Genomic DNA, 27668 nt, shown 5'->3' on the forward strand with positions numbered 1-27668 from the left:
AAGGAAAACTAAGATATAGTGTAAAACCAGATTGGGACGTTTTAGAGCACATTTAGGTACGATTTTACTTAGCACCATTAATACATGTGCTTGAAAGCTTTACTTAATTGTAAATTCTCCTCGCTTAAACACATACTCATTTTTATCGGAGGCTGTATTTTTTAATCTACATACAGTAGTGTTATGAAACTTCGTAATACAGTACTAGGTACAGTAGTACTGTAGTTAGCCATGTCGCTCTTCCTTATTGCTAGTGTGACTACCAAACGTGACACTTTTTGGCCGGGTTCATGTTGGTGCCGGCCTTGTACCCGAACGTAGTCGCAAACGCGTTCGAGTTCATCAAGGGCACATTGGTAAACTCAGGGACGCCATTCGCGAGCTGATCCTTAAGCCATGCGTCCGTTCCTTTGTAGCAAGAGGTCTGGGCATACGACAAATAGTAGAGCTTATCCACTTCATCCGCGGAACCCTTCGTCGGGAACGAAGGGTTCTTTGTCATCCACATGTGAAGCGCCACGAGAGCAGGGTTCACAGCGTTGTTGACAAGCACATTATTCTCTACCAACGCGCTGCCATCCTCGTGGCCCAACGGTTTGCCGTTGTTGTCATATAGCACCTGTGCGCTGTACTGGTCGCTCATGCGCCGCGCACGCGAGTTGTACGCGGCGTTGTCCTATTCCGACAACCAGTCACGCGTGTGGCTGAATTGGTCCACTTGTCGGCCGTACACGCTAACCGGTTTAGTTATGTCGCTCCTGATCTAGATACCAGTAGCCTCGTCGGGTGGAGGGTCCAGATTTGCTGGTCTGGTTGCTTGCCGACGTTTGCAAAGTAGTCGTTGTGGAAATTCCACGTCTTGGGCGCGATGACGTTGTCAAAGAACGTAGCGGCTTTGACGTTCACTGGCGGGGTGAAATATTCCGGGGATTTGCCAAAAAGCGTCATGACCCGACCCACTTTGGCGATCGCTTCCTTGCGTGTCGAAGGGTCCAGCCAAGTGGCGTTCGAGAGTTCGGTTTGCATTTCCTGCTTGATGAGACCTGCCTTGTTTTGCAGATACGCCCGACGGTCGTCGCTAAAATATTGGGAGTAAATGTACTGGGTGGCCAGATGCGGCATCCGATCGATCACGTCTTTTTTGCAAAAGGAATCGCGGCTGTCCGGGACGTACTTAAAATAGTCAGCGTCATTCTTTCTAAGTGCGTCGTTCAGGAACTGCTGGTTGCCGTGCACGTCGATAAAGGTGTAGAAGAGCTTGAGATTTTCGATCGAGAGTGACCCCCAAAGCTCCTTCTCGACACGGTTCATCCACTTCAGCGAGTTCAAGTTAATGGTAGAGTCCGGCTTTACCTTCAGCCCCGTGCCCTCGATCATGCCCTTGTATGACAGCGGGTAGCGATTCAGTGGCTCACTGTGAGATAATATAGTGTCGTCGTTGTTGAGTTCATCGTCGGTCGGTCGCAGATCGACCGACTTCTTGTATGTATCGATGATCATGTCAGCCGTCGCGGTCATGTTGACACTCTTACCGCTCGATGTCTTAACACCCGCGAGCGTCAGCGCCTTACCAATGTACTCACGCATGCGTGGACGCTCGGCGCTCAGCTTGGTGGCATCCAGACAGACCGTCTGGTCAAACGGCAGCTGGAGGTTTTCTATGATCAGTTCTGTGTCGTATGGTGCTCCACCAAAGCCTGTGGTCGCGTCGACAAACATCCACGATGAGCTGGTAGCGAGCTCTCCAACGAGGTGACTCAGGTCGGCCTTGCTTTTGGTGGCGTCGATGCGCTGGAGTCGAGCTTGGAGTGGCTTGTTCCCGAGCGCGTTAATGGTATTGGTGTCTATACACGACGCGTAATAGTCGGAGAGGACGGGTAGTTGTTTCTCAGCGAGAATAGCCGTGAACATGGCTTCCGCTAGATCTTTGAGATCGTCCCAACCGTAGGCAGCGCGACGTTGACCCTGCGGAATCGTTGCCGTCTTGTTAAACTGCCCGCACGCGTACTGGTAGAAATTGGTACACGGGTCCACCGCCGTATCAATCAACGCCGCACCTTCCTTTGGAAGAGCAGCATCGGCTGCGTTGTGAGCGAAGGCGAGCAGCAGTCCAAGGCCAGTGGGAGCGAATGGCCTCATGGTTGTAAAGGGGACTTCGGAAGTACACTAGCAGTAGGAAGAAGGTAGTAAATTGAACTCTGAAAATGCAGCAGTGGCAGTGCAACGACCAACTACATGTGGCACATGTACTGTGCTGATTTCGCGCAACAAACATTGAGACTCTCGATCAAAGACTCTCTCACCCTCTGAGCTAGATCGTAGCGCTGAATTCTATGCCGTATCTACCTGGTGTACGTGATCTTATTACTCAATCTAGTCTAGTGATTTGCTATAATCACTGTCACAGATTTTTCACTGAACTTGTAGCTTTCAGAATGGATTTGCCGTACCATTACAGTATACCGTATCGGAAGAGCCTAAAAGGTCCTGTCTCAATTAAAAACAAGGAAAAACGGACTGGACTGTCGGAAACAGCACATAATTAACAATAAATCACCAAATTTTAACTGTACATGAAAGTTTTACCGACTTGGCCATTTCTGTGAAAGTAAAACCTGGAGAGGACAATAAGCGTATTTTGTCCTAGGTCACTTCTATGTTGAATAAAAAGAATTGTGAATTGTGACCGTTTCAAATCAACAATCTTTAATGAATGCTTCGTCACGGTCACCACGGACTACCGCATTACCTAATGTTAATATGTAATTGGCTGTTATTTTACTGAGCACAATCTTAACGTATATTACGGAATAATACGCCGTCTACTATTAATATAGAGCGCGGTCTATAGGAATTACCGCGTTGTATTCGATAGCGTTGTATTTCTTTGGTTAGCGCTGACAGCTCAGGTGGCTAAGACAGACAGCCACATTGGGAAGCAGGGTTGTCGCAAGCTCAAACTCATCGTGCCCGCGCGAAAGCTTTAAGTTCTCCGCTCTCTTTCTCTAATCTCTTGTCGTAGATTAGCTCCATGAGCTCGTTCTCGATAGTCCCGAGCAGTGACTTGCGAGCACCATCGATAATGCGAGAGCGAGATGAAGCTTCATCGCCACCATTGCCGAAAGCATGATGCGTTTATACGCCAACCCTACTGACGAAAGTGCTTACGGCACGTGATGGAATACCACCACCTTCAGTCTCTAACCAGTCGATCACACGCTATTTTAAACTGATCTCGAATCTCTTGCGCTGTGGCGGCATGACAGCAAAATTGAGAATGATCGTATTAAATGGTACTATATTGATTTAAGAAATTCTAGAATTCTGGGGTACTATTTAATACGATTGGCTTAGAAAAGTTAGCCTAAAGGGCTCTGTAGAAATTCTAGAATTATAAATTGTCTAAGGCAGCGCGTTGTATTCAATGGCGTTAAATTTTTATAAGACGCTTCCAGACAGGGCGCTCAATTAGGACGGCGTTTTTATTCGTTAGAGAAGCACTAACGTACATGTATTCGCTATTAATCGTTATAATCAACTTGTGGTCGGTTCTATTTGTAATGCTCTACTCCTACTCTTCTGAACACTGAACTTAAGGGACTGTTTCGTTTGAGAATAAGTAGCGGAACTAGAGAATTGGGCTGGACACCTTTTGAAATATACAATATCTGTCTAACGCTATATCTATTATGACTTTAGATAAGGGGTGAAATTGACCTGTCCTAAAACTCAACTTTAGGTAATGTGTGACTTCTATATTGAATCCATGAAAAGAATGGACGTTGCCAGTTGTTGGTATTTCCTGCTAGATTTAATCAATCTCGGTAATTTTACCTGCGTGGACTAGTAATCTCGAGTCATCGGTTCTAGGCCGTTCATTTCACAATTGTAAACTGTAAAATTAAGGAGCACACCTCGAATTAATCCATATTCACTTTTTCGGAATATACTCCGAAATTTTTAATTGGGGTTAAGGAAACAGTACGCTTCAATTTGTGTGTAAATGCAACATTTAGGATCTATTTCAGAGCTAAGAAAGGATCTGACAGGAGTATTATTTTCCATGAATTTAAAACCTGGTAATTTATTATACTTTACGTTATTAAAAACAAAAAGGTTTTATTCAAATTATATGTGACGCAAAACTTGATAAAATACTAAAATAAAGAAAACCGTAATAAACTTATAAATTTCATGCGTGTCGCTCAAACCTTCCACCTCAGCTAAGAACGGTAATATATTAGCCAAACGTACATTGGATCTTGGTCACTTACTTTAGTGGGCGGCGAAGTCCCCCTATAATGATGCGATGTCCTCATTTGGTTTTTTTTACGAGTGATATTTTAAATTCTATTTTTCTTGGAATGGGTTAGGGTAAAGATTTTAAATTATATACACTGGAGCCAGAAACGAAAATAAACTAGGTTTAAAAACATTAAGATCATTAGCCCAAGGTACGATTGTCCAATTAATTAGTCGACAATTTGAAAACAGTGTCTTTCAAACACATCAAAGCCGAAGGTTGTTTTATGGAGACGTAGAAACCCATTATGGGGACCTACGAAAAGGCGTAAATATTTTTTTCATGATCAATTTGGAGCCTCTAAGGATCTTTTTAAAAAAATTGAAATGGCGAAAATATTTTTTCATGATCGATTTGGAGCCTCTAAGGATCATTTAAAAAAAATCAGCCGCTTATGCATCTCGTAAAAAGTGGCGTCTGTAAGAAGTTAGGCGACTACTCGACATAAGGATGCTCGAATCGAGCCTCGAGAGTCGATGACCGAGATCAGTGCTTAAAAAATCTCATTGTTTAGGGAGACGGGTGGGTGTAGCATACAGAGGTGGTTAAAATCTCAAGGATTTTTAAACTATGACGTGTTCAACGTCCAACGGCCCAAGCTCAAACTGTCCAAGTTCAAGCCCGCCCCGCTCAAGGTTCAGGCAATGTTATTGACTTGTCTCATGAGGGCGTTATTGATTTGACAAACGATTCGGGCCAAGATTAGTATGACAAGATATTCAGAAAATACGAGTTGAAGTTTTAAGTGAAATCTGTAACAGTCAATACATTTCACTTAGTTCCAGTTTTTTTTCTTACCTCGGCTCACAATCATACCAAGCGCTTGTTATATGTATGATGGCTGGCTCATGCTCTTACAATCCGAAAAAAACGTCCTCGTATGGAGCGCAATATCAAACACACTTCAGTTTTACCTTCGACTACAACCAAGTTTCCCCATATCCAGGGAGCACGGCCCTAACCTTCCTGCTCAACTAGCTCGATGATGCGCTAGCGTTTTCTGACGGCTCGCCGGACGCCTTGAGAATATCATCTCTAGCTGGTTCGGCTAGCCTCCTTCTCTGCGACCCTGACACTGGTGCAAGCAAAACTACGAACGTGACCGCCGTCGTCTCCGAATCAGCTTCAACCAAGCGTGAGCGTCGTAAGTACTTTCTGGAACGACGTCATTGTTACAGATGAAAACCCTCCACGGCAAGAGATGCGAGCGAATTATTCACCACCTGGGTGAATCGCACGTCGAGATTGTTTGTCATTACTTGCCGAATAAGTGCGCCAAGCGGTTGAAGACTAAATCGATAGCATCGTGCTTTTTTGCTGCTTTAAGCCTATCAAATCTTACTGCTTTCAAGAAGCCGTTTGCATTGATGTTCTAATCTACTGGAATGGCGTTACATAAGAAGCCGCTCCCACGCCGCAGCTAGCCCTACCGATTGCGCACCCAGGCAGGTGATCCCTTTTCCGTACGAGCTAGCGATGACTCTGCTCTACATGTGTTACCTTTAGCTTCAAGGTGACGATGTTGCACAAGCTTAAAGGCAAGAAGTACACGCTCAACACTGATGGGGGACGGATATCAACGGCAGATGCGTAATCAACTACGTGCTGCAATGTGAGGGGGAGCAATACATTTCGAAGTTCGTTTATGAAGCACTTCCCACGATGCTGATTTTTGGCTGCTGTCGTCAAACGTGTAATCGAATCCGTGAGATCTACGACTATTGCTGTCGCTGTAACTGACAATACAGCGACCAACAGGATGATGTGGTCAGCGCTGCAGAAGGAGTACCCTTACCGTTTTTTTTTCACGGCTGCTATTCTCACGTGATCCAAATCGCTGTGAAGGACAGGATTACTCAAATCAAGTGATTAGGAAAGCTGCAGGCCAACTGCCGCAAGATGGTAAAGTACTTTAAGAAGCACCAACTGCTGTGGGATATACTGCGTCGACTGCAAAAAGATCGAAGGCAAGAATTCCTTGTGATGCCAGCAGATACAAGATGGGGCTTGATTGAAAAGTGTTTCGTGTCTGTTCTCGAATCGGAAAGTCTGCTTCTTTCGATCGTCAGTGTGCGAGAATTTCTTAAGGCAAATCCAAGAAGCAGAAAGCGAAACGCTGTGTGGTATACGACGTGGATACTGCCGGTGATTATTTTTCAGCTGAAGAAGGCGATCAGTCTGCAGAGCGTGTTGTCTGCAGTACAGCAGGTTCTCAAGCGCGGAGCCTGCATCATTTTGAATATCTATAGAATGATCATAGAGCTCCCCCTGACGTACGGGGCTATGGATATGCCTATTGCGGAGCTAGGGATTATCAGCGGCATTTTGGAAGATCAGTTTGACTTCAATTACAGCGACGCTCATGCAGTGTCGTGTCTGCTCGACCCCGTTGCGGCGGGAAAAAATGGATGACGATACCAAGATCAGCGTCATAGACTTCGTGGCCAACTGGAACGGACCTGAACACGAGAAGGCAGCGACCATGGAGTTGATGAGGGTCTTCAAAAAGAAACTCGAGAGCTTAAGCTGCTGAAGAACAAGCGCGTTATTATAACAGAGTATTGGGGTAGTCTGAGAAGATGTCCCTTGCGTCCAAAGGTGGCGATGCAAGTTTTCTCTACGTCTTTCTCCAGAGCAGCTGTAGAACGTAGCTTTTCGACACACACGCTCATCCATTCCTCCGTGCGCAATCGTCTTAATTAGGCCGCGTTGAAAAGCTGGTTTTGTTTTCTTCAACGCAAAGAATCTTGACACCGAGAATATTGCTGTGTTTGACGACTTAGAGATCTTGCTGAACCCATCTCTGACGAAGAGACCAACTTCGGATTACACGTTACCGTACATGTACATGTATGAGGTAGCCCAAGGTGCGTTTCACTTAGATTAGCTGTACTTTTGTCTAAAAGTATAGATTTATTGAAAAAAAGATAGGCAAAGTCGATTTCCGATAAAATAGAGAGCTTTTTATTTGCTTGTTTCGGTTTTCCCCCTAATATAATATTCTAAATAAAAGGTATTTGCCAACGAATGGTTGACATAATCCTACAAATCTGAAGATATTGACTTTCAGCCAATAAATGCCCTGAATACATGCAGATGCCAAATGTAGCCAGTGGTGTATCTCACACCAACGTGGAAATCCCCCTTCGTATCCAAGTGGCTGCATGTATCAGCTTGCGTGTAGCCCCATTACATGACCAGTTTACTCAAAGAAGATCTATATGCTACTATCATATAAAGATGCACTTTAGGATCATTTCGATTTGATGTGAAGATAAGAGTCAATTATTCCTTTCCGCTGCATTTTTCCTTGTTCTTGTGCTCACGTCGAGCCTTCTTAATTACTCTTGATTTCTCTTCTTGCTCAGTACTTAGTGCTGCGTACAAGCTGTCGTTCTGCGACTCAACTAAAATGTAGGGCCTGTTATTTTTTAAAAGCTGCGTCGCCTTATCAGCGTTAACCTGCGGTCTCGGGGGGACCTTCAAGTACACAGCTAGAAGACGTTTCGCGTGATCAGCATCAGCTTGGACTTGGTCGTAAACTCGCCTTAAGTCGTGCAGCACAGACCCGTCGGTCGGATCCTTACGGTATTCCCCACCCCAGTAAATTCACTCCGCATCTTGAATAACTGGTACTTCTGAATGGACTTCACTTTCTTGTACATGTCCTTGACAGTAAACTTGTAGTCACGAAAGGCGCTCTCATTCGAAACGCATATGCACTCATTTGAGTAGACGACGCCTCCACAGACTTCGCTATCTGGTACATTGTCCAGCAGGCCTGTCGCTAGACGTGTCATTTCATCTGCCCCACCTCGATCACAAGCGGTTTTAGTGCGCAGAAGGCGTAGCGACAAACTGGTCCCACAAACGGCAGATAGTATACGAAACGATTCCGTTCCCCAGTTCCAAGACGTCGCAAAAGTACGCCAGAATCATTACGACTGCTAGCATTGTCGAGATGCTCGTTTTCTAATCCACGGAAGTCATAGTCTCAACGGAAGTCACAAACCGCTCGATCTTGTCTCCTTTCCTTCTAAACATTTCTTCCTGCACGAGTCCGCCTGGATTAACCCTTGAGCACGTGAATCCAACAGCGACACCGAACGACAATTTCTGGTCGCTATCCTGATTTCACCCACCCTTCTTCTCCTCTGACAGAGATGGAGACGTTGTCTCATACTCGCTGTCGCTTGTAAAAACGGCATCATCCTCCGAGTCGCTTGCAATGTTGGAGCCCAGGTCCATGGCGGATGCGAGCTTAAGAACTGGAGTGTGTAAGTGGCTCAGAGGCTACGAAGCACAAAAGTCGCTTTTTCTCGGCTTTCCCTTTAAGTGCGATATCGCTGACAGAAACTTCAATCGCTATTTTAATAAAAAAAATCAAAATGGTGGATAAGGATCATTTTTTTCTGTGCTGACTCATATATAAAGCCACCGAATTGCCAAAATTAAACTGAGCTTCAACACATTGGAAAAAGCTTCATGCGACTCTAACGAGTGTGCCCCAGCTCTGAGTGCCGTCTATTACCCTTCGTAGAGCGATACATCACCAAACAGTACTCAGACGAGCAATCTAAGCCAGGTCAGGTCTCGGTGTAGGCCAGAGTTGCTGCCAAGTTTAAATGAGATTGCCGCCAGACTTAGTAGACAAACAATTTTGTCATTGAGGTGCTACGTGCTGACGTCATCTGCCCTCTAGCACCTACATGACGCTAATTCAAGATAAATTTGTGCTAACACTCGACGTCGTCAACAGCAGACGTTGGAAAGTAAAGCATGCTATTATGGTTTCCTTTCGAAGCTAAGTAATATACATAGCAATACAGTACTTCAAGTGCTAATTAATTTTATGGTATTTTGACCAGTTCTAGCAATAATACATTATCCCCAATATGATTTATACCTAAACTTTGTATGCCAGTAAATATTGCATCATATCGCAACCGTTCCGACACCCTACCCCTTTCCGACACTTCGAACGTTCGGACCCAGGAGAAAGAAGAGACCACAACTTATAAACATCATATAGCATATTCAATTAAGTGCGCCTCTAAAATTGCTCTTGGTCAGCTTTCGTGAAGTGCTCACAGCCGCAAGGAAATGGCCTCTAGAGGCATCAGAGCAATGTGCACCGGAGGCCGCAAATTCATTTGTGAGGGCGGCAACAGGCAAAGGGGGCCACTAATGAGAGCACATACAGTCAAGGTGGACGTTACCCATTGGCCACCTTTATTATCCAATAAATGGCTGCTCGCTAACTGTTGGTTGGTATCAGCCAATAGGCAGTTGGCACTTGTCTTCGTATAGACACGCACCAATGCGTGGCTGTAGAGGCGCCGACGGGGGCCAAAACAGCTCATTCTCCTTTTTTCAGCGGCTTCTGAGCAGAGCTCCGACCCCCTACCACCACAGTGCCGTAGCTTAAGGAAGAGCCAGGGGTTTGCCCCTGAGGTGCTTGTTCAAGTCGGGCCGGCGCTATCCTTTGGGATTCGGTGGGGGTCTGATGCTTGTGATGCTGAAGCAGGACGACGCTAGGACTGAGCGACGGTGTCGCTGGGGAACGCTGCTGCCACTTACAGACGCTTGTGGCTACGTGTGATGCTGCTGCGGGTACGCTCCATGTGGTTTGAAGTGTGCTGTGTTGTGGGTGCGTTTTGCGTGGGATGTTCGTGTGTTCTACGTGCTGCGTGACCTGTACGTGCTGCTGGAGCGAGATGGCGCTGGACTAGGCTGGCACGGATGGACGGCGGAAGGCGCTGGAGCTGAGGCACGACGCCGTCGCTATTTGGTGAGCTGCTGCTGTTGCTGCTGCGGGGCGACGCTGGAGCGAGTTCATGATGCTGGCCACGGCCGATGCTACAGCTGCATGTGTCAAAGCGTGTGTGTATACAGTGTACTAACAAACGCAATATGTATTTGCTTGGTTTGAAACTTACACGTGGCCTGCTACTGCGAGGATGTCTTGTGTGTCAATTGGTGCAGGATCGACAACTCTTCCAATCGCAAGCAGCCGCTTGTACGCAGCGATGTGCTTGTCCAAGATACCATCCTTGTGGAGTGGGCACAGCGCGCGCAGGACGCTTCCAGATCCCTTCGCGTTTATGCCACGCGCCTTTAAGAAGGCAATCACGGCTTCTTTCGCGCGGCGACCGGCGCCGAGGACTTGGCCTCGGTAGTCCTCCGCCTTCGTGTCCAGCTTGAAACCTTGCTCGAGGAGTAATTTCATGAAAGCGACGACGTGGCGCGACTCTGACTTTTTCTGGCGGTCGGCAGAGCTCCAAACGGGTAGCACCTTCGTGTACCACTCGTACCATGTGGTCGACAGGTGCGTCACTGGCTTCTTCATGCGTTTGGACTTGGGATCTTGATCTGACGTTGCGTCCGTTTGTTCACGCAGCACCTGTGTAGCTTGTGTGCTTATACTATTTAGCATAGCAGCTCTACGATTCTCAAGCGAGCGCTCAACGTGCGATTCATCGCGATAAGCTCTTCAATGACAGCGCTGTGATTACATCCTCTGCATCCTCTTGCCTCATCTTGTTGCTTGTTGTTGCGATCAAAGGTTGTCGACGGTGATCTGTTCAGGGCCGATGACCAGGCGATCATGTCGGCATGAGAAATTCCAGACGCGTCCAAGCTCTCATCCACGCGAAGCACGATCGGCGCAGAAGGAGACAGCGCCTTCAACGGAGGGTAGTATTTGACCAGGTAAGCGGTAAGTACAGCAAGAACCTTACCACTAACATTGAACCGGGGGTCTTTCAATCCCGAGCATGAACTGTACAGGATGTCTTGTAGGCGCGCGAGTTGCTTCTGCGTGAAGTGATCCAAGACATCAACGTCCACCACTTTTGGCACATCGTCGAAACTCCATCCGCTCAGTACACGCGCGACCTTGCGGTCTTCCTGCGGTGTGTTAAAACACATACGCGAAGCCTTTGTTTACCTTGCTCATGTCCCAGGCGCCCCGGTCGAAGATCCACTGTAAAGCAAGCTTCTCATCCGCGCTCGCATGTTGAGCGCCGCCGCGACGGAGGGAGTGCGAAGATAGGGCTTCTGACGCTCCAGCGGGGTTTGAGACGCGCTTGAGGAGGCGGTTCACGTACGCTTGGACTCCATCTTCCCCGCGCGTAGTCTCCCTTGGTCGGAACGGCATCGACAAGCTTGGGCCTGGAACCGCTGAGGGTGCTGCAACAGCGGCAGCGTCTAGCAGACTTGGAGCGGGTGGTGTGCCAGCAGGCATGGACGAGCATAGGCCTGCGAGTGCAACCCTCAAAGAGGCCGGGTCCGCTTCCAGTAATTCTGCTATCGGAAGTCCGGGGGCGTTGGCGGTGGCTTCAACGGGAGCAAGGTCTGATAGCTGGCTGATCAGCGAGCCGCATGGTGCATCCTGCGTTTCCAGCGCCACAGCCAACGCGTTCAGCTTTCGCGCGAGCGTTGCTGTAGATATATTGTGTACGTGCATGCAGGTCCTCCTTTGTACAAGGAGGCGCCTTGTTAGCAATACCTCATTTCTCTCTTTTCAGACAGTGCTTATCTAGAGTTTCACTTTGCTTCAGTAGCTGAAGCTCCGTAGCCACCCTTAGATGAGGATACAGATCAAATAGCCAAAGCTTTACATTTCTATAATACGAAACAGCAGTGTTGCGTGCAAGTTTGCCTTTCTTACCTTCGTTAGTAGCCAGATAGAACCCAAAGCGGTCCATTATTGAGGCGAAGCGCTTGCCAGTCGTGTCAGACGCAATGCTAGCCTGCACATACTCTAAACTTATTATCTCCTCTTCCAGCATACGCTTGAAAGCGCTTACCGCGGTTTACGCGCTTTCTGCGTGTTTGCTGGCACGAACGATGCCAGGCTCATGTCTGCTTCGTCTGCTTTCCAGCTGTGCACTCCTAGCCACTAAGACTTTTGTGCTTGCTTTAGGGTCTGCCGACTTGCCTCTACCATAGGATGGTACCTAGAGGAACGGAAAGTGTCAAAATCCTGCCAGCAATGTCCTAACAACCTTGACATTTGGTATGGACATATCCATATTTTGTCATTGGTTCCGACAAATATTTGTCGGAAGCTGTCGAGTCCGAAGCCCTAACCCTAGACTATATAATTGGCGGAAATGTTTAAATATAGGGTTGTGATTGGTTTAAAAAGTGTTGCTTGCTGTACAATTACAATCTCACCAAACTATCGGTCGGAAAGACGTGTATATTCATCCATATCTTACGTACTTATAAAGTACAAGGAGCAATAATAAGTTATTCTGTACAAAAATACATAAAAGGGAAACTTCCAATTCGAGGCCGGGTGATCTATTCAAGGCCGGTGTGATATTAGCCAATGCATACGCTGTATTACGATTTCCAGAATTTCATTTGTATATATACAACTAAGTACGAAACTCATACAGATTTGGCGCGAAATCCAAACTGCTGGCGGGACTGCCAGAACGACATCCGAAGTGGGGTGCCTCGCCACGTCCTGCTTGCCACATGGCTGCATATGAAGGCGCTTGTCGAAGACGAGATCCTCACAATGCCGCAAACACGCGAACACGAGTAGTTCAGGCTAATCCTTGCAAGAAGACGACCTCGATGTCGCCAAGCGTTGACACTGGTAGCGATATTGTAGATTCTACAGTAGTTTAGACACAGCAACTGTCAGTACGACCTCATAAATATGTGGAACCAAAAGATTACCGTACCAAATTGGTTGAATCTGTGCGTCTGTCAATCCGGCAGCGTTACCCCCACCCTGCCGAGCAGTTCCACATCACACAGGAGGTCTTGGCTTCAGCAAAAGGTGGGAGTCACTATCCATGACGCATGAGCAGCCGTACGAGGTTCTCCGGGTGGCAGCGGAGCTCTGGGGGCTCGAGCAGAGCCGGCGCCCCGCTCGACATTTCGAGCGCTGTCTGTGTCTGCGTGCTTCTGGAAATGCTGTCCTTCCCAAAATGACATCACCTCTTAAACCTAGTAATCTTTAAGAATGCCTTAAGTACGATATGCACCGTTCTAGTAGACCCAGCCCTGATGCTGGTGTACCAATGAGCATACTCAAGACAAGTCTAATTCCGGCCTTTAATTGAACCTCCGCCACAATTCCAGTGGTTTCTTTAAGTAACAATACAGCGACCAACACTGTCATATTATGTGCCATTCACCACTTTAAAAAAAAGAGGGATTCCGGAGGTTTCCAGAACTGTCAAAACTTATAACTTCCGAGGCTCGAGTCCGAAGCAGTGCCTTTCCGAAAATTGCACCTGCAAAACCGGCCTCGAATTGACCACTTCCCTTAACTATTTTATTGATATTTTTCCAACCAGTAGCTGCTCCTTGGTATAGTTCAGTATTGCGACTACATTGGTATTTGTTTGCCACAATACCGGTAGCCTCATCTTAAAAATTAACCTGTAAAAAGGTCTAGCGCACGAAGTGTGCAATAAGGAGTGAGCGCAAATAAAAAATTCCAAGTAATTCGGTAAAATAGCTTTGTTCATTGAAGGGGCAACGAAGATAACGTTGCATTTTGCAGTACTTCCACATACGTATCGACCGATCTACTGCGACAGCCACAACACCAGCTTCAGCTGCCAATATGCTAAGTGCGGCGCTTCTTCGCTGGTGTCTTGCGAGGTGCCTTCTTTGCTGTAGCAGCGGGAGCCTTGCGCTTTGCGCCACCTCGCGGCTTCTTCTGGAACTTGCTAACATCCACGTCCTCCTCCTCTGGCTCGCTCTCGGCATCCGACGGGGGCGGCAAACCACTGCCATCGTCTTTCGCGACGGCTGTCTTCCCTCGTGCTTTCTTAATGGTGGTTGACCCAAGTACCGCTTCCACAACCGCTTGTGACTTGTGCGATGCCTTGTTGTACCTGCAATAGAAAACCAACGATGAGCATTCGACACGATAAAGACGGTCAGTGCATCATACATTCGCGTAAACGCCGTCTTGGCCTTAGTGTCCAGCTCCGAGTACGAGTGACGCTTGACGCCAGGGAGCTTGAAGCTCTCCATGGACTCCGTCAGGTCTTCTCGGGAGATCTCGCACTCGTCCAGTAGCTCAATCACCTCATGAATATTCTGAACATATGTGAGGTTAGCCAGAACATACATCAAGTAGCATTCAAGAAACGTACATCTTCTCCTGACAGCAGCTTCTTCAGCAGGATCTCCTTCATATACGGCACGTAATCAAGACGAATGACTGCAGCAAATACAAATTAGTACCTGCACCACACCCAAGATTAAAAATGTACAGCGCACGAACCTTCTCGCGACCCGGAGGCGTGTGCTCGCATTCGGACAGAGAGTTCACTAAGCAGCCTCTTCGACTTGGACGCCGACGAGTTCTTTCCCAGCCACCTACACAATAACCAGTAAGATTAAAATTCATACTGAAATAAGTTAATACCAACGTACTTGGAAAACTCCGGGTGGCCGATGAACCCAGCCGAGTACACGCAGGCACCGACGTTCATAGCTGCCTGTTTCGTGAGCAGATCCCATCGCTGCTCCACTCGCACATAGGTATTCAGCAAGTCGCTCTCCGAGATGAACTCCGACGCGTGCATGGCCGCTTCCAAGTTCTCGTCCGACGATCTCCTATTGTTCATGATACTCTGGATATAGTTCTCCTGCACCATCAGCGGCATCAGGTCGTAGTCCACAAAGTACGCCTCGTTCCTAGCATCAAACGAAAGTTCGCGCTGGAAGATCTGCTGTGTCGCACTGAACGGGTTCAGCCGCAAACTCTCATCCTTGTTGTGCTGCGAAGAAGGGTTCACCATATCCGCGTACGTGATCTTGGTGGTAGTAAGACGCCACCTCTGCATCTGAGTGAGCAACTGTCGTATGTCATTACCACATCGATCGGCCGCTTCTTCAATGGCATTCTTCTCCATGTGTAGACCTTCGTTCAGCCCAATCTCCATAAGTCGCTTGCCAATCTGAACCTTGGTGGGACGACGCATACGCAGATCAAATGAGTGGTTCGCCAGAGAGCGCACCTTTTGACTCTGGCGGTCATTGCAGATACAAATGATAGGCGTCTTCGACTTCTTGAGAAGCTGAATCAACTCCGCCGTACCGCCACGATCACCGCCTGACATGCCGTCGACCTCGTCCATGATAATCACACGACGAGCGAGGTGCATCTTCTCTTTAAATTCTCCACTAGCAGCGCCGAACTGAAGCGCCTGCGTTCCCAGTACGTCCTTAAGTCCGGTCTGCAGCATTTTCTTACTGCGTGTGTCACTCGCGTTCAGCTCGGTGCACGCGAATCCGCACTCGCGAGCAACCAGGTTCGCGATCGTCGTCTTGCCGATACCTGGAGGTCCCGACAGCAGCACCGTCTTCGCGCCACGGTTCTCAGACAGCTTCGTCGAGAACGGGACTTTCTTGGTTCCTTTCACGTGCATGGCCTCCCAGTCTAGAAGCCACGTCTTCAACTTCTTGCCCAGTTCGATGTTGCCAATCATGTGGTTTAAAGTCTGCGGCTTGTACTTGTCAGTCCACAGCTCGTCGTTGATCGATCTAAGGTGCAAAATAACAGTGACAATCAGTTCATTAACCTGTCAAATTCATAGCAGATTTAAAGGGGTTGAGTAACGTACGTGTTGAGCTTCTGGTTTCCTTTCGAGGACGTTTTCAGTGCACCAGTTTCGGCCTTGATCTTCGCCTTCTCAGCTGCCAAGTCCTGAGTCTGTTGAGCTGTTGCAGCCTCGGTGATGAGATTGTAGAACTCGTTCTGCGTCAAGATACGGACGTTCTTCGCCACGGCTTCCTTGTATTTAGAGCCATCCGTCACATTGCCACCCTGCTCCAGCGTAGATCCGATAACCAAATACTTTGTACTACGCGTAATGCTATTGGCGACAGACCCGCCACAGCTTTTAACAAGATGCACCGCATCCTCGCGCGACAGACTTTCCAGCACACCGGAGAACGCGAATGTCTTACCATCTAAACACCCGGAACACGGCGCTGGCACCTTCTTCAACGCTCCTTCCTGTTTTACAGTGGTTTGCTCTGAGTCGTCAGTTGCAGTACGCTTCGAGGACGACGTGCAGGCTGCTTGCTCTCTATCTTCACCTCTTTCTTAGCTTCAGGCTTCACTTCCGGCATCTCCTCGTCCTCGTCACTATCAGCTTTGACCGCACGACGTAGCCGCTTCAGTGGCTCCTTCTTGGGCGTCACTTCTTTAACTTCATTATCGCTTGGTTGCATTTCAAAATCCGAGTCGGAGTCTACGCGCTGTGCCTTCTTCTGTGCTAGAGCTTTGCGCTTTATTCTACCGTTTTTCTCGTTCCTCATCACTGGTGGTCCAGCACTTACCACAGTCTTGTTTTAGTAGTGCGACGACCTTTAGGACGCCGACGGAGGGTGTTGGTCCTGCCTCCTGATCGCTTTGCCTCTTGTAAGAAATACCAAATTGATGTTTATGACCACCATTTCAAAGAAAGAGAAAGACTGTAAGCGCGTACCGCTTGCTGGGCGTGCCCAAATTCCTCCTTGGTGCTGCTGCTGCCGTTGCTTCCGCCCCGGAGCCTTCTTCCGGAAGAACGAGCGGATGTCCATTGGCGGCGTCACGATCTTTCTGTGTGGCGCGCCTCTTGCGTCCGTGCTGCTTGTGGCTTTTTTCGCGACAATTCTCTTCTAAAGCATTTGGTGTGGTGCACATGAAATGAGATCCGCATTTCGTCAGTCACTGCAGTGGCACCTTTGCCTACACCATGGAGCTCTCCCCGACGGCGCTCAAGTACGCGAGTTTATGTATACTGTGCGTGCAGAACAGCCTGCTGGCTATCCTCATGCGGCTCTCTCGGGTCGGCAACTTCCCACGCTTCAACCCAGCCACCGCAGTGTTCGTCGGCGAGGGGCTTAAGCTGGCCACGTGCTTCGCTGTGCTCTTCTATGTAAGTCTCACGCTGCGCCGTCATGATGCATTGTATGCAGCTCAATGTGACCGACTGACTGTCTATTGCAGGAGTTCAACTTGCTCAAGGATCCGCAGCGACGGAAGCGCATGAGTGAGGCCTTCCGCAACATCACCAACACGAGCGAATTGCTGCGTGTGAGCGTGCCTGCAATGCTCTACGTGGTGCAGAACAATCTACAGTACGTGGCAGTGTCCAACTTGGACGCACCTACTTTTCAAGTCATGTATCAGCTCAAGATCCTCACCACCGCCATCTTCTCCGTTGTGATGCTGCGGAAAACTGTGCTGGTCACGCAGTGGGGCGCCATTGTCACGCTCATGATGGGTGTTGCATTAGTTCAATTAGGTGACAATGCATCGAGTGCGACAGCAAAGGCAGACGCTGCACAGAGCACCACTAAGGGTCTCTTAGCTGTGGTAGCAGCCTGTGTATGCTCTGGGTTCGCAGGCGTCTACTTTGAGAGATTCTTAAAGGTACTGGCTCAACGACCACACTATGGGAGCGTAACGTTCAGATGTGCTTCCTCGGATTGGCGCTGTCTGGTGGTGGTCTGATGTACAATGACTTTGAGTCGATCATGAGCCATGGCTTTTTCTACGGCTACCGTCCTGTAGTATGGGCAGCAATCGCCATGAGCGCATTCGGCGGTCTCCTAACGGCGGTCGTCGTCAAGTACGCCGATAATATTTTGAAGGCCTTCGCGACTTCTATCGCTGTGGTGCTTTCCGTCATCATGTCGGTGTTTGTGTTTGACAAGGTGCCGACGGGTCAGTTCGTGGTCGGGGCCATTCTCGTTAACGGCTCGGTGTACGCGTACGGCAGGGCTCCTGAGTGGCACAAAAACCATCTCGAACCTATATTACCTCTTGCTGGTGTCCAAGTGTCCAAGAAGACCAAGCACATCGCTTAGAAAAATGGCTTAGAAACTGGCGAAAAACTGCGTCATGCGTTTATTTTGTAGCTATACAATACTACTACAACTCAATACAAATGATATCACGCACTGGCGTGTTCAGTCAGTGTTCTGTCCTTCAGTAGCAAACGAAACGTCATTAATGAAGCCATTACCTCTCTTCGTTGCCGTCGTGCTGGCACAGCGCTGCGCGGGGCAGAATGGGGTACGAGAAGTGGTTATCGGCCATGCAGACGCTCGGGTAATCCAAGTCAGGGACCACCTTCATGGACAAGAGCCACAATACGGAACTCAGTGGGGCAAGGTACTACTGGGAACTAAAGCTATCTCGTCTCAAACTTACGTGTCTCGTTCATTAAGATCCAGTCGGAGCAGCAGGCAAGCAAGAATCCTATCGTAAGCAACGTTAAGTTTTGGAAACATGCCGCAACGTAGAAGTAGATCCTAACATCTACGTAGGACGTTCACGACCGAATCGTGGCCACGTCGATGGATGAAGCTTTTGGACGGGACCTGGCTGCATGAATTCTGGGTGCAATGCGAGCGTGATCCTGTCTTTAAGGCGGGTACAACGCACAATCTCAGTGCGATGCAAGCAGTGCGTATCAATTCATCCCTACTGTTTTATCAACAAAATAACAAATTCTTATATTTCAGTTTGTAGCATTCGTGTCGATCGGGTACGCCGTTGTCGCAATGTGGCTCGGTTCCATGAAGCTCACGCGTTGGCAACGACGCAGTATCCTCGTCACATACACAGCAGCAGGACTCGTCCAATCTGTTTTTCTAGCGCACGCCTTCAGCTTCATGGACATCTACTATGCGTATCCGTTGACGCTAGTGCTGGTAGTCGTCTTTTTCGTAGCGTTCAACCTCACCAACGCGTTACTTGTGCTAGAGTACGAGGACTCGGAACCTCTAGCCGAAGCTCAAGTGCAGCACATCATCGAGGCGTCAGCAACTCGTGTGGTCACAGCACAACGCGCGGCCTGCTTTTAGACCTGCACCGTGATATCTGCAAAGCTAATACAATCTTCATTCATCGTCCATCGAGAACGATAACAGTTTCTTGTTGCTGAGTGTTGGTTGATCTGCACGTTTGCGCTTCTTCTTCTTGGTGCCGTTGGACGCTGTGGCTTTGCCTTTGCCCATCTGCACCACTGTTTGTCCATTCCTCTTCTTCTTGTCGTCATCGTTCTCCTGTCCATCTTCTTCTTCCATTTTCTTCTTTTTCTCCTCCTTCTTCTCTTTTTTCTGTGCCAGATACTCGTCGATCGCTGCCTGTTGCACCTCGTCTAACCCTTCGTCCTCCTCCTCTCCAGGCTTGGGTAAAGTTGCGAACTTCGCCTGAATGGCCGGCGGTTGGTGATACTTCTGCAGAAACTTGGGGATCACGCGAGTGAATTGAGGTCCTTTGCCTTTGCCCTTGGCCTTTCCTGTGACGCCGCCGCTAGCGTTCAATCCCCGTAAGCTGCCATCTTCGCGCCAGTCGTCGTCCATTCTGCAAAATTGTTATTTCAAGAATAAAATACAATATTTACGAAGATAGCTTTTGTCAATTTTACTGACAAGCCAACAAGCGACGATGGCAGCTTCGGCAGGACTGAGAGGATACTTGTGGGGCCAACGGTGGAACATCTTGCTGACGACGCAATTCATTTTCACGTGCGGCATCGTGTACAATCGCTACCAGGAGAATCAAGCTGCGTCACCCGCTACGAAGCAACAGCAACCACTTCCTAAACGTGTGGACAAGCAACAGTGAACAGCTAAAGTAACTACCAGCAATAGACGTTCACAGCGTAATAAGCGCTGATATGATGCTGCATCTGTCATACATCGTTACAGTGATGTCACGACAAATTCAGCTCGGTGTTGAGACTAGTTGATCGCATTTTGCTAATCTCATCGACAAGTGGATAAAGCAGGCCAGTAATTCCACTGACGGGAGAGCTACAGCCCACAGCCGACCAAATTGAACCACCAGCAACAGCATTAGCTGGGTCCATCAATTGGACTGAAAATTCTGGTGATGGCGAGGCCGTAAAAGAATCAGCTGCGCCGGTTGCAATTCACTGCAGTATAAGGACTCGCCGGCTAGAATGGGCTGACACTGAGTTAGATTTTCTACCCACGGCCAGAAGTAGGCCTTGTCTGTATCATACATGTAGATTGTTGTGAGAGTCGAGGATGGTTGAGATACATTGCGAGGAGGCTCACGGATGTCCGTGCTGCCAATACCCAAAGTCAGTCAGTCCTTCGATCTCAAAAATCTCTGGTGGTATTAAAAGCGTGCTTATTGGATTTCCCTTCAAGGATAGATAGCTTGGCATAAGGCGAAGCAACGACGCTGATACAGAGCGTAGTTGGCTCTGCTCGATGACCACGCACGATTCACGCGGCCACCTTGTGTCAAGATCGTAAGCAACTCCCTCAAATTCGAGACGCACATTTCAATATTGAACAACTGCAGCGGAAAGTCATTGGACAAGAACCTTTGAGTAAGAACACCGTCCGTCATATTGACGTGGATAAGTATGAGTGATAGAAGCCCAGGATGATTCGCGTTTGTAATAGCGGCGGAATCTTGCCACTCAACAATGGTCAGTTATAAATTTTAATGCTGACAAGTTCGTAAATTGTCTTGAAAAGTCGGGCACTTCGAGCGCAGAACAGTGCCGAATCAGCATCATTACCACGCTGGATCCGTCAAACTCGTGCCAATTCAATTCCACTTGTGCCGAATGACCTGCAATACCAAGCTGATAGCAGTCCAAACAGAGTGATACAGGCCCTCCGAAATAATAATTGTATTGGAAATTCAATACAATATTTTACAGTCAATAAGCTATTTTGGAAAAAATTCAGTCCATCGCCAGTCCAAATTTACGTTTCGCCCACTCACAGCCTTAAAAAAAAAGTAATTACGCCCTACAACTTGGTTGGTGCTGCACGCACCAATGGTGCATGATGTAAAGCTCCCGATTAATATTTATCTCTCACTTCTGCTTTCGCCATATCCTCTAAAGCCACCTTCAGTAACAAGCAAGTCTGCTCTTACTTTTTCACGCCGCTGCTCGATGGCCAAGACGAGCCTACCGATTACTACCGCTGCCAGTGTGGTACAGTCCGCAAAAAGACTTGACGACTGACTACAGCACGACTGTACATGTACAGTCGTGCACCTCGTATTCGGCGGGGTGGACCATATAGAGTCTACGAGCTGCGAATATTTATAGAGGAGCAGATGGAATCCAAATGTACTACTTTGTATTACCTTAATTAAGTACAAATCATAAATCCATCTTCGACACAATACCAGTGTGATTCCAACAGTTTCGTATGGTCATTGTCGATACGTCTTGCCAACCTTCTGAGCACCACTTCATCGCTGTACAAATATTGACGGGGGTATAAGTCTCGCCTTTGTAAAATAGAGACAGTGTCCATGATGGCTCTGTGGCTGCCTTCCTGCACAATGTTTGCTTATTGGCGAGATTCAACGTAGAATAGGCGGACGGGCGACGTGCCATGGCCTTTTGCGACAAAATTTATAATGAGCTGTTGTATGGTGAAGTGATTGAGCTGATACATCGTGGCGGAAGTGCGGCGTTTCATCCCTCCTTAAGGTTATTTGGTCCAAAGGAGATGGGCAACTCATTTGCGCAATGCATGTGGCCCAATCATTAGATTGTGCAGGTTATTAAGCCATACCGGGGCCGAAAACGAGGTGCACGACTGTACTTCAATCTCTTCCTTCATGTGACGAAGCAACACCTTGACTACGTCGCAACGATGACCACCAGCAGGGTCAACTCGGGAAGAAAAATTCTATAGATACCGTAAAAAATGTACACTCTAAGTGTGTTTTCCGGTATGCCGAAATGTGGGATCGGGTAATTCGATCTGAGACATGTATTTCAAATATTCAAAGAAATCGAATTTTGTAAAATTTGAGTGCCATTTCATTTGTAAGAAGGATTCGCGTGGGGAAGAGTAAATGTTACGGAAACTTTGTTTCCGTGTGTAGACTGCCTATACTGACGTGTGACGTGCCGGGGCTATACGGCAGAGTGAACGCGAAGAAGATCCCGATGGGCAGGTGGAGCGGGGTCACATCCTTCTCCAAGGTCGAGATCGTCTATTAAACCTTCGCGCTAGCCGCGAGAACCTCGAGAGAACCAGAGAGCTGCCAAATTCTCAACCGCTCCGGCAAGCGACGCAATCTGCTGCGATAAAGCTAGTGGAGGAAGTTCTGAACGAAGAGGCCGTGAAGGCTCAGGTACAGCAAATGCGTGCGGAGTACGCAGCAAAGCACGGGCCTTCAAAAATGATGCCAAGGGAGCGGGCTACGGCACCACCGCAACGTCATACGAATCGCATTAGCCAGCGCGTTTGCCGACAAGGACGTTTCTCCGAGAATGAGGTGGTGGAAGAAGATGAAGAAACGCGGCTACAAAAATCATGTCGTTCGCCAGTTGATGATGTAGCTGCAGCGCGACAGTTTTTCGAGCTGAGTGGCTCGTCATCAGACGAGGGCTCGCCCGTACCTTTTGTCGCCACACAATTGCCGCTACTTGGAAGCGAACTGAAGTATCTGACGGATAATACGGTGCTGGAAGCCCCAGATCGGGCCCAATTTGAGAAATCTAAAGACTCACAATTCGAGGAGCCCGATGAAGCACAGTTCGGAGTACGTGAAAGCGCGCACTTCGGGATACGTGATAGCAAACATTTCGAGAATTCAGATGACGTCAATTTGGATATACCGGAAAACTACGGCAACTGCAGCGACGGTGTTTTGAACGGCTTCCCTTCGAGGTGGAGCTCTTGGAAACAATTTCATGACGGACTTAAATCGTTTAGTGCCCGGACCAACCAGTGTTTTATTATTCGATCGTCACAGACCGTGAAAAAAAGGAATTTGCAGATGAATGACGGTATTCGACACTTTCCAATTGCATGGAAGCCTTACTTCAAAACGCTAGTGTGTACGCACGGACACAAGCAACGACCACGCGGCAAAGGAATCCGAGTCCACAGATCGGTGCGCTACACAGGTTGTACAGCGAAGGCACACGCTCTGTTATCGAGTATGGGAACACGACACTACATTTACGTTCGCAGTTCTGGCAGTCACAACCACAACCTGAGTAGCACGCTATGGGACTATTACGCAGCCAATCGAACAATTCAAGATCCCGCGCTACTCGCCACAGTTTCTGAAATGCGCGCTGCTGGTTCCTCGCCTAAAGGCATTCTTGCTTGGATCCGCAAACAGACAGGTTATCTACGTAGAGGTAGAGGCTGACTAATTCCACAAATTACTTAATGTTTTTGTGTGTGACTATATTTACATATAGGGAAGAAAACGAAGCTCAAAGATGTGCATAACATGCTGCAGGATCTTAAACATGCAGCAAAGGGGTCAACTACAGACGTTGAAAGAACCGAAAGCGTGCTACGTGAGTTTACCAAGCAGGACGAGGGGAACACGGCAAAGATATTCGTGGACACCACCAGAGAGGTGGCTGTAGCGGTGGTCTTTCAATCGTCTGGGATGAAAAGACTTTTCGAAGCTTTTCCTGAAGTTGTAATGGTAGATACAACTCACGACACAAACACGAACGCATACAAGCTTTTCAGCTTTGTTGTGCATGACTGTTTTGGAAAGGTACACTAGTAATGTTTATATGGAATCATTTCGACAGTTAACGAACCTATTTGATGTTTGCGTAGGGTCAGTACGCTCAACACGCATTGGTTGAACGGGAAACCAAAGAAAATCTCCGTCTGGTTCTCCATACATTCAGAAAGAACAATCCCGGCTACAAAAACGTGAAAGTGCTTATGACAGATAAAGCTTTCCACGAGAAGGAGGTTCTAGCTGAGGTTTTCGAGGGAACTCGTCAACTACTTTGTCAGTTTCACGTGCAGCAGTGGTTCGCTAAGCAAGTGGGGAAGTTAGTTGTCGGAACTACGGAGACAAAGGCTATAATTGAGGCGTCAATGGCTCAATTGATCGACGCCGCGAGTACCAGCGAGTACGATAACCAGAGAGCTTTCCTTCTGGACCTACTTGGAGGAGACACGCAACACAGGCTGTGGAAATTGTTCATTAACAACTGGGATAACATGCAAGAGCAGTGGGTCCGATATAAGCGTGGTAACATACCCCACCTTCGAAACAACACCAACAATAGGCTTGAATCAAAGTGGGGAAAGCTCATACAGTTGATCAGATCGGACTACGAGATTGATGAGTTGGTCTCCGCGCTTATAATGATACAAGAATGGGCCGAAGACGAATACGTGGAGGAGTACAATAAGGCAGGGTCAAGACCTCCAATGGACGAGCATCAGGAGCTGGCTCATCTTAACGTCGTTGTAAGCTCGTTCGCTTTCGATCTCGTGAAATCTGAATTCATGTACGCATCGTCGGGTGACGCTGATTACGCCTTCACACATCACGACAACCGAGTGATCATGCAGAGTCGCCGCTCTGGAAAAAGCTACGATCTCGATTTACAGGTAAAACTATATAATTCTTTGATTTTTAGAGATTGCTAAGTGTGTACAGATTGGGATACCTAAATGTAAAACGAGCGACAACTGTACTAACGACTACCCTGCTGTTGTTGTTATAGAGCTACAAGTGCGACTGCGCGTTTGCCCAAACGCTTCTGCTCCCGTGTCATCACGCAATGTACTACAGGAAGTTAAACGGCAACGAGAACATTCTTCCACCACTCTCTCTTATTTGCCCCCGATGGTTGCGATCCCATCCAGCGAATGACATTACGAATGGACCAGTCTTGCGGGGGAAATTCGAGTACCACAGCGTGATGGATAAGAACCACGACAAGAAGCAATTTCCTAGTTCGACCTCTCTGCCAAAATCTGTCAGGTTTTCAAATGCAAAGATACTGGGTGAAGAAGTCGTGGCGCTATTAGCGCTCCAGCCAACACCCACGTTTAGTACGGGCATGCAATGGCTTACACTTTTCCGGGACGCCGTTCAAACTGGAACATTGGAGGATTTCATCGGAATAACTGTCGCTCCAAACTCGCCAGATGCTGAAAGAGAACACGATGAAGCAAAACCCGCAACGTCAAGCTCCGGCTCAAAAATGAAAGAGCAATCGAACGGAAAGCTCGGAAAACGTAAGTACGCTTTCACGAAGCCAGTGCAAAACAAAAAACTGACAAGAAAGGCCCAGACTAAAATAACGCGTATTCAGCGAAAGATTGGCGTGCGCACCCTGGCAAAATTGTGCAAGGACCAAAAAAGCAAGCCGGCAGTGACTCCCATAATGCTCGACTGTCTACTGTCTGGAAATTATTGCTACAGCGCGGTATCGGGGAAACTATCTTTGTTGGATTTACCGGTATGCGAAGTAAAGGGCAATGCCACGATTTGATTTCTCGAGGACAGACAGCGGTAAACAATTGACGATGTGACTCACCGATTACCTGCGGATAAAATAACACACGCGTTGTCAATCCTGCCGCTAACGAACGTCGAGAAGTACGTGGCGGTGTGGGAGGAATACGGAGACGTCACCCGAGAACAACTTATGTTCCTAGAGCGATATGGAGACGCAAAAAATCAGATTGAGGATGTTGAACATACACTAGAATGGATTGAGGATGTAAAATGGAAGGCTACCGCTGTTGAAGAGGTTCCTGTCATGTTTTGGGAGCCACTTCAGGAGAGAAGGGTACGTTGACTTATTGCACACGGTTACTGCTACGAGAAGTTATGCGAGATTGGATACGTGCTGACGTCAGTAATTTTTATCATAATACGTTTCGCAGGACTACATTCTAGAGCAAATTAAGGAGTTACCCCTTCGTTTATTCTCCGTTGGAAAAGAGGCTATCGATGGATACCGTTTGCTCAGCTTTCGACGAAACCAATGGCTCAGCACGACAGCCATGATAACAACAATGAAAGTGTTGGCTGAGAAGTACACTGACGTCGGTGTGGTGAGTCCCTCCTTTCGCGAGCCGAAGGAACCCGACCGAAAGAGAATAGTCGCAAATGCTTATAAGGCATTCACACCCACCAAGAGCAAGTTGATTGGGGCGCTAAACTACGATGGAGCACACTGGGTAGCCTTCTTCATTGACGTGGGGGATCGGGTCTGCATACTCTTTGATCCACTACAGAGGATATGAACTACGCAAAAATTAAAGCAAGCATCAAGGAGTGTGCAGCCTCTGTTGCCTGTAAATACCGAGCTGACGTACGACAACTACACTTCGTGCTTTCAGCAGGACAGCGACAACTGTGGATTGTGGTGCCTCATTGTTCTTGAGCTAAGTTTAACTGGTATGCCATGGCACAAGGGATTGTACAAGCTGGTCCCGTATCTGCGACTGCGTTTCCTGAGCCTGTGCTTGGGCTACGTTGAGGAAAAGCGATAATGCTGAGTGTGGAATCTCGTATTGAATTGCGACTTAAACTTTTCATCGTACTCCATTCATGAATGCTTCCTTTTGCTTTTGTTTCACTAAAATGTCTGCATTTACTTGCTCAACCTGTACAGTAACGCTCGTTGAGATCTACATTAACTGAATTCGCAGAATTTGCTCTATGAATTCCTAAAGAAGACCATTCTGTTGGTATACGTTTTTTTTATTGCGTGGCTGCTGTGAGTGGTGTAGCCGTAAGTGTATGCGCTGTTGTTTTGAGTGCTGTAGCCGTTGCTTCGTCTCCGTATTAATGAAAATGATTTCGTGTTCTGTTTTATCGCGGTGCTGTGGTATCTGCTGCTACGGTGTTGTACTGTGAAGGTGTTGCTGTGCGTTCTGCAGATTTCTCTATTTTTAGAGACGTGATGTTGTTAGAGTGCAGCCCTCTTTGGCAAAGCACGGCCAAGATAAAAAACACGATCTGCTGTTTCGTGTTTTTTTCGGTATCTCTAGCAAGAGCCACTCGGGAACGCTCGTAAGCTTCATCGACCAGAAGAGCCAGACGATCTACTCCTGGCTCGACTACGTCACGGCGTGCAACCTGCCTTTCTCCTTTTGCGAAGATCCTACTGTGGCAAGTACACGACCATGAAAACGATTTGCTCGGAGACGCTGCTGAAGTATGCGGTCCTGCTGACCAAGGAGGTTGAAATGGAGATCGCCGATATTCTTCCTGCCTCGTTTTAGGTCATGCCTGATGATTGGAGCTTCCAATCGGAGCACTATGTCGCCGTTTTTGCGGTTGTTTAACACGACCAGCGCTCGGAAAAGTTGTTGCTAGCACTAGCACCGATTGTCGACGAAATGGCTGAAGACCAGTCGGCCGAGAGTCACGTCTTGTTTCTTAGATGTATTCTACCTTTCTTTAAGCGTGACACAGCGAGAATTTGCTATCTGGTGGCTGACAATTGATCGGTCAACACTCGGCTAGCTGATTTGCTTCAGGTTCCATGCATTGGATGTGCAAGCCACCGTCTCAATTTGGCTGTAAAGTTGTACTTTCTTAACGGTGAACCTTTGAATCAATCAAAGTTTGATG

General features: G+C 47.9%; 4 protein-coding genes across 4 annotated transcripts; 1 reads left to right on the forward strand and 3 right to left on the reverse strand.

Annotated features, from left to right (window-relative positions):
- Window positions 1-259: 259 nt before the first annotated feature.
- On the reverse strand, window positions 260-2170 carry PITG_07643 (uncharacterized protein; the record flags this gene model as incomplete). Its single annotated transcript, XM_002904549.1, has 3 exons — window positions 260-676; window positions 772-1314; window positions 1354-2170. The coding sequence occupies 3 exons, from the start codon at window positions 2137-2139 to the stop codon at window positions 260-262; spliced, it is 1746 nt and encodes a 581-aa protein (XP_002904595.1).
- An 11597-nt stretch (window positions 2171-13767) lies between these two features.
- On the reverse strand, window positions 13768-16612 carry PITG_07644 (replication factor C subunit 1; the record flags this gene model as incomplete). The annotated part of the gene is made up of 7 exons (XM_002904550.1): window positions 13768-14172; window positions 14232-14380; window positions 14437-14504; window positions 14568-14662; window positions 14720-15832; window positions 15913-16307; window positions 16391-16612. The coding sequence occupies 7 exons, from the start codon at window positions 16610-16612 to the stop codon at window positions 13902-13904; spliced, it is 2313 nt and encodes a 770-aa protein (XP_002904596.1).
- A 419-nt stretch (window positions 16613-17031) lies between these two features.
- On the forward strand, window positions 17032-18148 carry PITG_07645 (UDP-galactose translocator, putative; the record flags this gene model as incomplete). The annotated part of the gene is made up of 3 exons (XM_002904551.1): window positions 17032-17214; window positions 17286-17711; window positions 17753-18148. 3 exons carry the CDS (start codon window positions 17032-17034, stop codon window positions 18146-18148), a joined length of 1005 nt encoding a protein of 334 aa, XP_002904597.1.
- A 1038-nt stretch (window positions 18149-19186) lies between these two features.
- Window positions 19187-19651, reverse strand: PITG_07646 (uncharacterized protein; the record flags this gene model as incomplete). Its single annotated transcript, XM_002904552.1, has 1 exon — window positions 19187-19651. One exon carries the CDS (start codon window positions 19649-19651, stop codon window positions 19187-19189), a length of 465 nt encoding a protein of 154 aa, XP_002904598.1.
- Between the last annotated feature and the right edge of the window lie 8017 nt (window positions 19652-27668).

The sequence above is a fragment of the Phytophthora infestans genome, genomic scaffold, assembly GCF_000142945.1.
Source record: "Phytophthora infestans T30-4 supercont1.11 genomic scaffold, whole genome shotgun sequence".
In the NCBI taxonomy this organism is placed as follows: Eukaryota; Oomycota; class Peronosporomycetes; order Peronosporales; family Peronosporaceae; genus Phytophthora; species Phytophthora infestans.